The sequence below is a fragment of the Amblyomma mixtum genome, chromosome 1 (genome assembly GCF_055824585.1).
Source record: "Amblyomma mixtum isolate Tamu chromosome 1, ASM5582458v1, whole genome shotgun sequence".
NCBI lineage: Eukaryota > Metazoa > Arthropoda > Arachnida > Ixodida > Ixodidae > Amblyomma > Amblyomma mixtum.
In genome coordinates this window covers 250634579-250649664 of record NC_143012.1, presented here as the reverse complement: position 1 = coordinate 250649664, position 15086 = coordinate 250634579, and the positions used below count along the sequence as shown (strand labels likewise).

Below are 15086 nucleotides of genomic sequence, written 5' to 3'. Positions count from 1 at the left end.
GTCTAGACAGCTCATCAGCCCTTTATTCAGAATATCGAATTGACCAACCACGCTTAAATCGCGCAAACCAAAAAAACCTCGCCGAAGAGTTGCTTGTATAGATAATTCACGGCGTTGTACTGCGCTAATAATGAAATTCATAGAATATTAAGAAGACAGAGTAAACGTGGTAAAACCACATGGCTTCAGTTTTCTGAATGCTCCATGCCTGGAAAAAGAACTCAGACAGAAGCCGACAAGTGAGATACTGTAAGTGCCTGCAAGGTTTATTTTTGTCTTGTAATACGTACAATGTGATGTTGCATGAAACGGCATCAATCCATGGGCGGACTTCTGGAAGAGTATAAGTTTGTATGCGCAAGCTATCCTTCGTGGTTTTGTGATTAATGCATCAATGTAGTCACTGGTCAAGCAAAATTTTTCTTGACCAGTTACTACATTGTTACTTTGATCGCGTAGCTACACGAATAGTCAACTGTCCAGAAAATTATATGAACCTCTCCCGGTGCTTACTTCGATGCCCGTTAAACAAAGTCAACCCCTTATCCTTCCTGACCCCTACGTTCCTTCACATCGGTCTATCTACAAGATCAACTGGCCGTCGTGTGGAAAGCCAGCTACCAACTTAGCAGCTAGCACACGAGGTGTTCAAGGAAGTGTGTTCTCTTTCACTGTAGTCACTGGACTCTGCGTGGAATAAACCGCAGTTTCCTCTCTGAGAGTTCTAAAGACGGGCCTAAAGGCGAAATGTCGATTGCCTCGCCTTCCTCGGGAAGTATGCGAAACCGATGTAACAGCGTCGTCAAGAGCACAAACATTTGCACCATGGCCATTCCTTCTTCTGGACACATCCTTTTTCCTGCAAAAGAATAATAATGGCCTGTTTAGAATGTTTATCGCGGTGTGATATAATAGTTATTCGAAACCTTTAAGCGGCTTTAAATACATTTGCTCAACAGCCGTTCTTAGGTTTTAACAAGACAAAAAATTGTTAATTCTCGAATGCAGTGAGGAAGTTTCGCCTATAGACCAATCATCGTAAGTACAGCAGCTATGACCTTAATTTAAGACCAGCGGCCCTTACCAGGACTCTAACATTGCCCCTGTCTTTCCCTACACAGGGAATCTTAGCAAATTTCCTAATGACCTCTCCACACGCGTTTTGCTTACTTTAAAATAAAATACATAGCAGAAATCTAATCGATCATCCGCCATCTGGAATAGATGTAAATCACAGTTAAAAATTTATTCTGTAACTTCGACTAGGACATCATTAACATGAGTTTATTCTGCTGTCCGCATTCCTGACTTTGTGCTTTTTTCAACATTTGTCATCCTATAGAAAGATAAAGATGGTGAAGCAACATCATTTACAGACTGCCTTTAAATTAAGATCAAGTATACACTTTCTAGCAGACAGCTCAGTTATGTTTGAAGAGCCAATAAAGATTGGAGGGATTTCGAAAATACAGTTTCCTTGGTCTGGGATCTGGACAAAATACAAGGGGAAAAGGGTGGGCCGTGAAATTTAGGAACAAGTGATACCGATGAAGTGCCCTTCCTAACACAGTACAGAAAAGCACCGCCCTAGCAATCACTCTAAAAAAATAGAATTTGTAGGCTATAATTTCTAATCAATAAATAATCTATTTTTATGAACAAGAACATGTCCCATATTCCCCATTTCACAACACGTTCATTCACTTAAATAAATCTTCTCAAAAATAACAACTGTAAGAAAAAAATTCCCTTAAATACTCCTAACTTTTTCAGTGTAATAGTGTGATGAAACCCCAGAAAACTGTTGCGACTCAACCCCATTTTCAGTTTTCACAGCGCTAGTTTTACTAAGCTACTTCCGCCCATTTCAAGTACTCGTCGCTATTATCTCCATGTTCACTCCTATCATGGTTTCTGCCTCTTTCTCCCAGACGGGACAACGCAAGGAAGAGAGAGAGCGAAATGAGAACGAGAGAAAATGAGGGCAAACTTGCAGAAGAGGAGTAGAAAGATAAAGCGCCAATGACAGAGCACACGTAATGGCGAGCAGAGAGACCAGTTGCTCCCGCACACACGTCTTCCGGAGAGGTGGCTCTTGCTCATCGCGGTGCCATGATTATCTTACGCCGCGTGTGATCAGTATTTGAGCGTGATCTCTTGAGCTGCACTGGCCGGCGCAGTGATACAAATACCAACGGCGACGGGGTGCTTTTGTCGCTTCGCAGCAAGGGCGTTGGGAAACTCTACGAGCTAAGAATTTGACAGTACAGCTGGCCTCGTGCTCTTACTGGCGGCGGCTCGCAGTACCATAAACTCTTTCGCCTACTCAAAGCAATGAATTAATTTTAAGTTTACCACCGCTGATAGTTTTGAAAGACAGTAGAGGAACAATAAATTTCTTCCGCTATAGACTGTAAGATTTAGATGTAAAGCATGAGAATTTGAAGATGATAGTCTCGAGCGCTAAGTTCGGTCAAAAGCGTGTGATTTATGTTCACAAAGTCGTCCATAAATATGCTTATTTCTCCTCCGTGCAGATGTGAGCAGGCTTGTCTGCAGAGTTAGAACTGGTTTGGTTTTGTTTATGGGGTTAAACCTCCCAAAGCGGCTCAGGCTATCAGAGATGCCGTAGTGAAAGGCTCCAGAAATTTCGACCTCCTTGGGTTCCTTAACGTGCACTCTCATCGCACAGTGCACAGGCCTCTACAATTTCGCCTTCATCGAAAGGAGCGTTAGAGTTATAGAAAAAAATTGGAGGGGATGCTTAAGCTCCACCTTATGGGTATGACCCGATAGGGTATTGAGTTAATGTCCATATATACCGAAGGTCATTATGTGCTTTACAATCATATATCCCTTACAATCATATATCATAGCACTCCTGGCGCATTGGTGCAGCGGTTAGGCGATGCGCAACCGCCCTGCGATGGCAGCTGATCCCAGTGGTAGGCCTTGGGCGCTAAGATTGCTTTTCCCGAGCGACCAATCATTAATTTAACTGCCACGTGCCAAGGTAGGCAGTTTGCTGTCTATCTGGTGGGCAGGTTGTGATCATACCGCAAGGTCACGTGACCTAGGTGTCCCACCTGCCTCCTAGGTTGCTCTCTGGGCCCCACCTGCCAGAGCCATGCTCGTAATTTTTTCCTGACAATGGCGACGACGACAACGCCGACAACGGATTTTCTGGACAACAGGGCCTTTAACTCTATCGCGTTAAATGGGCCACATTTCAAAACGATATTTGCTTCGATTGTGATAGCTTGCGCTTAACATCCACGTCATGTTTCATAGAAGCAACTGAGATGCAATTGCCGGGCGCCAAATTAGGCACCCGCGCTACGTTTTCTATTTATTTTTCCTGCAGCAGACGCCTCAAGCGCTCTAGATCAGCTTACGTAGGTCGGTAGCTAAGACTACACATTCACAACTGTTTGCTGGCCCAATATGAAACGTAACCGTAAAAGATATCCCAGTCGAAAAAAACACCAGCCCGTATCTGGTGTTTACACCAGACCGGAAATTCAGACACGGGTTCTGGTGTGACCCGGCCTGGTGTGACCCGGTCTGGTGTGTCCCGGTCTGGTGTGTCCCGGTCTGGTGTGTCCCGGTCTGGTGTTACCGGGTCTGGTGTTACCGGGTCTGGTGTGACCCGGGCTGATGTTTTTGGTGTGGCCCGGTCTGGTGTTTTTGGTGTGGCCCGGTCTGGTGTTTTCTGATGTGATTTAATTTGGTGCCGTGCTGACCGGGTTTGGAGCCTTCGGGAACAATTTGCCTGTTTCACGATATGTGCCGCCCGCTGTGGAGCATAATGAGCATACCTGGTACCGAGAAAACAGGTTGAAAAGAAGCGCACGTGGGTGAAGCAGGCAAGGTGTGGCTCCACAAGACGCCAACTTCACACGTGAGGAGGCAAGTGTGAGCTCGACAGCTGCCCTCTTCTGTCATTGGTACTGTTGCTGATATAAACTGCACAAGTACAGTTAAACCACCAGCTTCTGCAATGCTTGCGCAGTTGTTCACTATCACTGGAGGGCTCAAAGAGAAGAGTTGGGTGTACGCAGAGTGGCCGTGAGAAAAACGCAAATTCAATGTGCTTTGATAGCGATGCAGTGCATTAGGATACACATAACAGCATGCATACACCAGCACTCAATTTTTACACATACTACCAATAGAAAGTTTAGGGAAAGAAAATGAAACAAAATTTGCACGCATACGCCAATACTCAATTCGTATGATTGCCAAAAGAAATTGCAAGGGCATGCAGAAAAGAAGAAAGAAACAAAATTTATTCTGATTCGCTTAGCTCTTTGAAGCAGCGGGCCTCTTTCGGCGAAGATCGCAAGTTTTCTGTGATAGCCACAGTCTTATGCTTTTTTCAGCTTTCGTGGCTGCTTCGTCCGTCACTCCCCGACTGCGGGCATAATGCCTGAAGAACGCTGAAAGAAAATCATGCATAAGAGTTAAAAACAGCGCAAGCTTTGTTATTATTCTGGCTTCGGCAGAATTGTTGTTGTAGAACCAATTTCTAGGACATACAGTAAGTCTTAGCCTGACAATTAGCTCAGCACTACAAAAACTGCCGCATCTACTTGTAACGCCACGGCTTGTTGTAACAAAGAACAGTATGCTACATGATAAGTAAATTCATTCGCCTGATCATATCAAAGGGACACAGAGGACAACCTCATCCAGCTTTAGTTCTTTGTAAAAATTAATTGTATGGCTTTGGGGCCATGTTGATGTTGCAGAGTCATTCATTGCTGCGAAAATTGGGTTAGAAAATGAACACATAATTCGATTCACACATGAAAAGGGCCAAATCCTGGTGTGAGACCGTCCATGTTTCAACACCTGTAACACAATTAGGGCACAAAGCTGTAGCTCTGACGATGCACAATGCCATTCCTTCTGCTCTTCTTAGTAAGTGTAGAAGCATGTGCAATCTCAACAGAACAGTGCAGCAGTAATGGTGAGCAAATTTAAGCGAAACACCCTAAAACACAGCACATCAAAAGAAAGTTGTAAATGAGCCTAGAATTAAGCCTAGAAGACTTCTGCCTAATATGAGTAATAGTGCAACAAGGTGTTCTGATTCTGGGTAAATCTCAGCAGATATGTAAACAAATCACTTTCTCCACTCTAGAAAGGTTGCACAAAGCTATGTTGCCAAATCTTGTGCATGTGCAAAGGCCATGAGTGCCAATACTGCATGCACGACAGCTGCTGTGACACTTTGCAGTGCCTACATCATCAAAATGAGCATGTCGCCTTAATATTCACGCCAAGTGTAAAGCAGAAAAATGACTAAGGTCATCAGAAAAAAGCGTTTGTCAATTGTAAGGATGCAGGCAGTGCCCAGTGCCCTAGCACATGCATACATGGTATGGTCCGGAACACAAAGCCAAAAAACACCAAGTAAAGGCTCAGTTGCATTACTATGTATGCGAAGTGTACAACAGGTCGAACTGCGTACATTTCCCGAGATTATGTTTGTGCTAAACCATCCCATAATTAGTGCCTTTGCTAAGGCAATAAGACGAAACAATAACAAAAAAGGACAGGAAGATACATAAGAATGATACCATCAGCGTTTGCGTTAAGGGGGGACCCTGGTCTTTGAAAAAAAATTTTTATTGATGAAGTCACAGTTATGAAATTTCCAGGCCACATGTAGTTTTGTGCGCTGATTCTGGATATGCCATTTAATTTCGTGTAAAACAATTCCTTGAGCACTTGTGCAATTTTTATGCAAGTATTTTGGGAAAAGTTTTGCAGAAAATTTGCTGCAGGAAACTCACTGAAATGCATGCCATTGGGTTCTGTTGACACCAAGGAATGCAATAAGGGTAAAATTATCATCCTGGCTATCATAGAACTTGAGTTATAGAGTTTTGAAGTTGTCGCTTCAGAAATGAGAAGAAAAGTGTGTATTCCTGTTTGCGAAGTGGCAGCTTCAGTACCCTGTAACTCAAGTTCTATGATAGCCAGGATGATAATTTTACCCTTATTGCATTCCTTGGTGTCAAGAGAGCCCAATGGCATGCATTTCAGCGAGTTTCCTGCAGCAAATTTTCTTATATGCTCTCTCCAAAAGACTTGCATAAAAATTGCACAAGTGCTCAAGGAATTGTTTTACACAAAATTAAATGACATATCTAAAATCAGCACACAAAAATACATGTGGCCTGAAAATTTCATTACTATATCTAGATTAATAAAAATTTTTTTTCAAGACCAGGGTCCCCCCTTAAAGGTGCACTAAAGAGGAATCTGAACTCATACTTTTACCGATGAAACTCGTTCTACACGTTCCGAACGTTCTTAGAAACTGCTAATTATTTCCCTGTGCAGTCGGTTTCCCTAGTTTAAATCGAATTAAACACCCGGTTCCCGCCTTTTTTTTAATTCCCCCGCAGACAGTGGGAGGAGTCGAGTAATCTTTTAACCAGTCCTGTGGCGGCTTGCCGCTCCGCCATCGGCGGAGCGATACGGAGTGATTGGCGAAAGCAGTGTCCACGCGTATTTTTATTTCTGTGGGCCTAATTTGCAGCTATGTAGTCTCTGAATAGATCTATTTATCCACGGAAATGTAAAAACAAAACAAAATAAAAACGAAAGCAAAGCCGCCATGTGACTGCCTGCAAGGCACTCCATGCGTTGGCTGACTCCTCCCCGACTGCGGAGAATTAAAAAAAAAGGCGGGAGCCAGACATTAATCCAATTTAGATGAGGGAAATCAGCCCCACAGGGCAATAATTCAAACCTTCTAAGATTGCTTGGAACGTGTAGATCGGGTTCCCGTGGCAAAAAGACGAGTTCTGATTCCTCTTCAGTGCACATTTAAAGGTTTTAACAATGCGCAGCTCTTAAGAACCTAACTTTCCAGCGCAACATTGTCATGTGACAACAGCCTATTTTAGCATCACAAAACAAGTTATGTTCTTTGGTTGTTGCCACAGATGTGGAGTGCTCATGTCATACACTCATCTAGCAGCTCAGCTCTGTAGGAAGTTCTTATCTCTACCAAATGCTTCTCATTGTGCCTGTCAAGTAGCTAACTGCACATGAATTCTCGTGCACAACCAAAAGCTATGCAATGAATTGATCCATTCTAATATGTGTCAAATAGTGTTTGATAATTATTACCTTCTCATGAGCTATTGCCAAGGTCGAGATAGCCTCCTTTCATATGTTAATGCAATATGACAATATGCACATGTGCTAACCAAAGTAGAATACAATAATTACCCCTTATCGTCTCCACCTTCAGCGGCGTCAGTGGCTTCTGCGGTGCCTTGTCCGCACCCTCTGCCAGGAATCTGTTGGACAGCGTTCCTGTGAAGCTGCGCTGAGCCAGCACTTCTGTTGACCACAATGTGGTTGCCGCTCTTTTGACAAACAGTGAATCTTTTGGCAGCGCCATGAGAGTATCATATGCCAGGTGTACCTGCAGGAAAAAGAAAAATGGCATGCCGAACTGAAAGGGACGTACATAATGTACAAATTATCATTGTTTACCGAGTGCATTCTGACTTAAAACTCAGTGTTAGCACTTGCCACAGCACCAAGGTCAAAATCATTTAAAACTTTAAAATAACTGCAGAACTTAAGCGTGGACATTAACAGTGCGACGGGCATTTAGTGGCACTTATTAAGAGCAGTGGAGTATCAAAGGTAACTGCATGCAGTGCTTGTAACTGGCTAATGCTAATCTCAATTCATGTTTGGAATGCTATCTGCAAATAATTTCAGAAAAATGGCTCTACCTTGCTGGACATAGCCAATTAGTATGTGCGCACAGTTACAAATGCTAAAAAAATAAGAACAGCACACAAAAAAGCCGTGCTGTTAGTGCTTCACATGATATGGTGCCCCTTGTAGAGTGGAATGATCACGAAATTTCTATAGCAACCAGATGCCCTTCTCAAGACATGTCATGATGACTAAGCAATGCGAAAGACCACACACAAAGACAAGCTACGGTTTGGTTTGGTTTATGGGGGTTTAACGTCCCAAAGCGACTAAGGCTATGAGAGACGCCGTAGTGGAGGGCTCCGGAAATTTCGACCACCTGGGGTTCTTTAACGTGCACTGACATCGCACAGTACACGGGCCTCTAGAATTTCTCCTCCAAAGAAATTCAAGCCGCCGCGGCCGGGATCGAACCCGCGTCCTTTGGGTCAGCAGCCGAGCACCATAGCCACTGAGCCACCGCGGCGGCAAAGACAAGCTACCCTTCTAACACTGAGCTGGCCTCTCATGCTTCACCCTCATGCCTCCCCTTTTGCTGTCATTGTGGGGCACATGGCTGCAACACAGGCTCTTCTACTGCTCAACCTGCACTGACCCCTAACATCTCATTGATGTGTTAGCTGCCAGTGCTCTTTTTAAAAGCAGCACTAAGCATGATCATATGGAAAAATTTTAGTGATCATTAATACTATATGGGCTACCTTTGTGGACCAAACTGAACCTGTAAAGTAACTGCACGAGCCGCAAGAAATAAACATATGACTGTTCACGCCTGACCAAAACTAGTCCCATATACCTGTCGTTAAACCACCAAAATAAAATGGATATAGCTTACTGAATTTTAAAAGCACTGGTAATGATGAAGGACAGAAGTGAACGGGACAAGCACTTCTCCTCTGTCCTTACTCGTGCATTCAAAATTCAGTGTGCTAAACCAACTGGCCTAATAGACAAATTTTGTAAAGCGTCTAGCTTGTTTACTACGCATGACAATGCTAAGAAAGAGTGCACAGCTGAAAAGCATACACCAAAATATAAGACACCCACATGCATCATCATCAGCCTGACTACGCCCACTGCAGGGCAAATGCCTCTCCCGTGTCTCTCTCCAATTAACCCTGTCCTTTTGCCAGTTGCGGCCACCGTATCCCTGCAAACTTATTGATCTCATCCGCCCACCTAACTTTCTGCCGCACCCTGCTACGCTTGCCTTCTCTTGGTATCCACTCCGTTCACCTCACTTCACTTCACTTTATTACCTTAAAGACCGCCCAGTTAGGGGGTATTACATAAGGGGTGGGTACAAATAGAATTAAATTTTGTGTACAAAGATGTTATTCATTAAATATGGCGCTTATACAATTCAAAAATGAGGATGGACAGGTGGTTGCAGCGACGTCGTGTGGAAGGCCGTTCTAGTGTTTGGCTGAGCGAGGAAAGAATGATGCAGCAAACGTTGTGGTGTGAGTCTGTGGACGGGAAACTTGCAGGGCCTGACCAAGGCGGAGTGAAATGCGTGCTGGAGGGCTAATGTAGGGTGGAATACGCAATGAGCTGTAAAAAAACTTCTGAAATAAACACATACTGGCGATGCGACGACGACAGGCAAGGTTTGTTAGGCTCAACTCTGCTTTTAAAGATGATATGCTGATATCATATGAATAACATGAATGAATGAATCTAGTGGCTCGGTTCTGTAGCGATTCTAGTGATGTTAACAAATAGATTTGGTTAGGGCTCCAAATGGGGGATGCATATTCTAGTTTTGTTCGAACGAGGGACTTGTAGGCAAGAAGCTTAACGTTTGGCGGTGCATGGCGCAAATGACGTTTCAGGAAACCAAGGGTTTTCTTAGCTGATGATAGAATGTTAGTGACATGCGCATTCCAGCTTAGATCTTGGCTTAAGGTTACACCCAAGTATTTATAGGAGTTGGTTAATTGTACTGCGACGCCAGAGATTACCTAAGGGAATAAAAGGGCAGATATAACAATTACATGTTGAGATGAAATTCGTTTCATGAGCGTCTAGTAAATTCTCGCAGGACAAATGTTGCTTGATTTGGATGGTGACCTTTTTTTCTGTTTCTTTTTTTTCTTTCATTCTATAATCTGTATTTCTTGAATAAAAATTTACAGATGCAAGTGAATGCTGGTGCCACGTCTTATTTATGCTGCTATAGCCAGTATAGACAAGTATCAACTTGCTAAACATTCAACACGGGTGAATGAATATATGTGCATGCTACCCCCACTGATGCAACAGCAAGCAGTTCTCAAAGTCACATTTCATAAGACATGAAATTTAGGTGCTTTCACCTTTCCACTGTCTGTCAGAGTACAAACACCCTGGACTGGTCGTGGTTCTGCTGCAGGCGGTCCAGCAGGCACTGCTGGAAGGTGTACTTCTCAAGACATCACAGATGCCTCACCTCCTTCCAAAGCCGGCATGTCTGCACGCAATACGGCACAACACAAGCTTGATATTTACCTAGTAGAGATTAAGCCACAATTCAGACTAGTGCAGTAGGAACAATATTTCATACAATTTACGCTGAAATCAATACCCTCAGCCTCGAAGCATATCAAATAAATAATTAGATTATTCTTTTGTTATGCAGACATGAAATATGGAATCAATTTTATCCATACTTATGGCAAGACAGCTAGCTACCCCTTAGTACTTGCGTTTAATGCATAACAAAGAAAAGCAAAATGCAGTTATTTCTGGTGGTGAACTTCATCATCCTGCCTATGCCCAAACCAGGTTAAAAGCACTACCCACTGACCCCCAATTTAGTATTCGGCCAGCTACAGCCATCCTACAGCCCACAGATTTCCTAATCTCGTCTGCAATGTTTACCTTTTTTTGGAATCTATTTCATAAGTAGTAATGGACCATTCACCACCTGTCCTCCATACCATATACTACCGCACTACTCTCTTTCTGTCTCTTAATGTTACATGCACTGCGCTGTCCTGAGGTTAATTTCAAGCCTTCTCAACATGGCTGCTGCCCGTGCCGATCAATTTCCCATTAGCATCATGAATAGTGATTTAAAAACAGCATTCTCGTATGCTTCCTTTGGTTTCAATGACTGTTGGCTACCTTCCTATTTATGCTGTAACGAGCTCCTCATTTCTATACCCTTCCCTGTTCGTTCCGTCATTAGGTTATCCTTGCAGCTTGAAAAACGGGCTATAAACTTGCTGCGAACTGAAAAAAATGTGCCCAGCGGTAGGTTAAGGACTCTGCAACAATGTCACTGGCAATTATAGATAGTGGGCATGGTTTATTGGTTTACTGGGGCCCAAGGCAACTCAGGCTATGAGGGACGCCGCAGTGAAGGGCTCCGGAAATTTCAACCACCTGGGGCTGTTTAACGTGCACTGACATCGCACAGTACACGGGCCTCTAGCATTTTGCCTCCATCGAAATTCGGCTGCCGCGGCCGGGATCAAACCTGCGTCTTTTGGGTCAGCAGCCGAGCGCCATAATCACTGAGCCACCGCGGCAGGGCACAGATAATAGACATGATTCCGGAGTGCTGCTGATGACTTTCCATACCTTCCTCAGCTGATAAGCACGCATTGCGTACTTCAGATGACAGCAGCGTGGGGCCTTCCTGTGACAGGATGGGGTGGCACTGTTGTGGTAATGGTGTCACCGCCCTTGGAGGGGCGTCTTCAGCGGCATTCTCAACGAGTGCAATGCTAGCCACATTGCTCACTTCAGCAGCTGTTGACAAAAATGTTTGCTGTTTTAGACTTCCCGTTTAGCAAGTTCATTTTTTCTTGTTTCATCATACTTTCTCATCTTTTTGTTTTTGGTCTTTTTAGGTAATTTATCTAAGCTCCACTAAGAACATGAACATATGCAGCTAAAGTTCACATTTCCACTGTGATGCAGACGTTAGGATCATTAAAGCCATGGAGTTAGTGTAAAACTGCATTTCTACAACCAATGAGGAATGTAATAAACATGCAAAATTTTTAACACTTGCTTTCCCAAAAAGAAGTCCTTTTTATAATGCACTTGTGTATTTTTAACACACTGGAGCTTACAAGAAAAAAGTAATAACTTAAAGGCTGTAGCAAGCGGTATCCAAATTAAGAAGTAGGCATACTGCTATACAAGACTAACCTGGAGTTGAGAGGCATTTCAGAAGCTGCTCCTGCAACTTCATGTTTAACTGCCACAGCTTCGAATTTTCTTTCTTGAGGGCTTCCAGCTCCTCTTTTAGCGCATTGCTTTCTCTGAGTGCCACAATGTCCTCATTGGCACTTCTTTTCGCAGCCATTCTCAACTTCTTCACCTTTTTTGTTGACTAGAATTAAAGCATAGGCATAACCAATATAAATGCAGCAAATGTGTATCATGCACAAGTCATCATGCACTTCGTATATAATCAGCATACTGGCATTTGTTTGACCATTGCAAGGAGATTCACCCACTTGCCACAAGTACATTAGGCGTTTCCTCACCCATAACACGGTACTGTTGGCCGCAAAAGTTTGCAGGATCTGTGATGCGTGGCGAGGCGAAGCAAAACAACATTGCTGCGTGATCTGCCATAACAGAGCATAGTATCCAGGCTCATGTGAACCTCAACACCACGCTCTGTGATGGCAGATGGCACGGCAATGCAGTTTTGCAGATCCGGCAAGCTTTTGTGCTTGACAGTTCATGCTCCTGATACATGTTAGGAATAATAGCAATGCCAGGAGTGCATATGACTGTATATATGACTGCATTAAGCCTAAGAACCTGCACCAAGTTCCTGTCCAGAGGTCTCCTTGAAAAGATTCAGCAGTGCTTCGATGTGACTTTGAAGCTGGCATTGTCAATGTCAAGTCCTTCACGACTCTGAGCTAAAGCTGCTTCTTACTTGGTCGCTCTTTACAACAGCAACTTAAATGGTACATCAGAGCAAACAGCTATATCATACAATTCTTTGCATATGAATTTCCAAGTTTAGATGCATGAACTAAACAAATGCCAGAAAAATGCACTACATCACTCATATAAGCACATATAAGCTTTTCCTACAACTGCACGCTCTGTTTACCATGGCTGTGATTATACATGCGCCCGCATGGCAACATGCTGCTTGCTCTAAGACTCGCACGTTTCAATAATTCAACACTAGCCAACACTTCCATAAAATATACAAAAGGAGTAAACATATTCAGAATGACCAGGGAGATAGCAAAGGGCCCAGCAGTGGCATCAAAGAAAATTGCTTATACATGGGTTGCACCGAAATCATAGCTGTTGCCATGTTTGAGATTAGATGCATACCAGAAACCTGCAAATTTTTCTAATCCATTTTTCATTGTGGGTGGAAAAAACAGCGCGAAAGGGACGGAAGACAAAGATGAAGGAAACCACACGGACGAGCGCTCGTCCGTGTGGTTTCCTTCATCTTTGTCTTCCGTCCCTTTCGCGCTGTTTTTTCCACCCAAAATGAACGTATACCAACTCGCCCAACTTTCCATTCCATTTTTCATTACCTGTCCCAATCTGCACTGCAGAAGCTCTCCGTTAGACTCTGTATTGTGGCACCCATGACATCTCATGAAACCCATGTATACATACTACCAACATGACAATTCCTGAACGGAACATGCAGTTTCCAACACGCACATTTTCTGGTGGCCCCTGCCGCTTCAGTTTTGCACGCTGTGCCTGATCTGCTAAGAACAAGTCCATGTCTTCTTTGGACTCTGAAATAAATTTGTTGAAATAAATTTGAAATAAATTTGAATGAACACTTGTTTCTCGTAGTAACGACCAGGCCACACAACACTCATGCTGATACATGCATCTCAGTGCTCGCACTCGTATGCTTGTGTTTTCACCAAGTGTACAGTGTCCACATAATTACACTCGCACGCTGCAGTGTTTTTCTCAAGCATCCACATAATTAATGTTCAGCCTGGTGGTACTGATCAGCTAACATTTTTAAAAGCACGGAAAAGATGAGAAGACAACATGAGTGCAAGGAATGCAGCATATAAATAGCTGACATTGCTGTGCAGTGTATTTCATAATACTGCAACACCAGATAGGCAAATACTGCAAAGCTATACAGTGTATGTAAACACACAGAATTAAAAATAAAACAGGTCTAACCATTCTGCCGTCTCCCCGAAACCACGGCAAATTAATGGGCACGGGATTTCGGTACATCGAACATGCAGTACACTTGGAGCGCACAAGCGATAAAAAGAAAGTGAAAGAGGGCGAAAAATGTTCGAGAAACAACGCACACAACGTGTGGTTGGGCTAGTCGGTGCAGATTCGACAACATGAAAGAGAAAACAGCGCTGACACAGGACATGAAAGGGCACCCTTTGTTTTGAATCGTGTGCCCCGAGCAAACCCATGTGAGCAGAGAGGCGGCATATGCCTGCCGACATGTTTTGCAGCAATGGTTCATGGCACAGGGATAAAAAAAAAAACTTTCATCAGGGTCTTCAGGACAGTTCTGCTTACCTGACATGCGGAGTACTTTGGCGTCGTAATACCCTCCACTGGTTCTTTCGTCGCCTTCCCAAAATACGCTGTAAATTTCCCCGGCGCTAAAATCGTCCACATCGGCCGGGCGGATCCCTTTCACATGACGAGATTTCGCGATTTTCTTTACATTGTCTTCCAAGAATTTCACATAGACGTAATACTATAGTGCCTAGAATATATTCTAGGCACTATAGTAATACTCCATTGATTTGTCCGGGCAGCCCCACTTGAGATTAACGCTGCCAAAACAAACGACGGAGATCCACGCGCGAGCCTCCTCGATGCGCCCACGTCGCCTAGGCTTGCTGGATAGCTCATTATTTAGGTTGCTAGGGGTGGCGCTGTATCTCGTCAGATACGCAAAGAATTCCGTAAGACTTCTATCCGCGCACAAAACAGCATATTACGATATGTTCGCTCTAATTCTTTCTGTGATCTTAGGTTAACAGGTACTGTAAGACATTATCTTCACCATTTCCCTTCATTATCTGGAAATGTCTAGAAAGACATAACAAGGTCTACCTTGGACAGAAGCTCTTCACACGCTCCTGTCGGCCACCAACGCCCCGTATGTCCGCTTCACGATTTCGGGTGAAATCAAACCGCAAAATAAGCTATTTAATGTATTGGTCACTTATTCGGCGATTGCTTCTTTGCCGGCTGGTGTTTCGTGATGAAAATGGAGACAGGGCGGACTTTCGTCTCGGGCGCCCATTCCAGCTTGAAAAGCACTTTTTCGGTTGAATTTCTTCCTGGAGTGACATTTTCTCCCTGGCACTGGGAGAGTTGGAGATGGGGTGAACTGGAAG

The 15086-nt window shown here is 43.8% G+C and overlaps 2 protein-coding genes across 2 annotated transcripts in view; both read right to left on the bottom strand.

Moving 5' to 3' along the window:
* Positions 1-240: 240 nt before the first annotated feature.
* The window catches only part of LOC149371470 (cytochrome P450 2H2-like), a 50575-nt gene continuing 35729 nt past the window's right edge, over positions 241-15086 (bottom strand). The window contains exon 9 of the mRNA XM_089580211.1: positions 241-859. Coding sequence (XP_089436337.1) covers positions 678-859 — 182 coding nt within the window. The 3' untranslated portion in view covers positions 241-677. The remainder of the gene's footprint in view (positions 860-15086) is intronic.
* LOC149371472 (uncharacterized) lies at positions 7317-14551 on the bottom strand. Its single transcript, XM_089565702.1, has 6 exons — positions 14254-14551; positions 13402-13481; positions 11899-12082; positions 11323-11493; positions 10074-10207; positions 7317-7450 (listed from the first exon to the last, which is right to left on the bottom strand). Exons 1-5 carry the CDS (start codon positions 14258-14260, stop codon positions 10164-10166), a joined length of 486 nt encoding a protein of 161 aa, XP_089421828.1. The 5' UTR covers positions 14261-14551; the 3' UTR covers positions 7317-7450; positions 10074-10163.

Bases quoted from the DNA above. Each gene is read 5' to 3' on its own strand.
- LOC149371472 (XM_089565702.1), bottom strand. The intron at 12,083-13,401 runs GTGCGTGTTGGA...CTTTAATTCTAG, and splicing joins GGCAGGGGCCACCAGAAAAT to TCAACAAAAAAGGTGAAGAA. The intron at 11,494-11,898 runs GTTAGTCTTGTA...TTTTGTCAACAG, and splicing joins GAAATGCCTCTCAACTCCAG to CTGCTGAAGTGAGCAATGTG.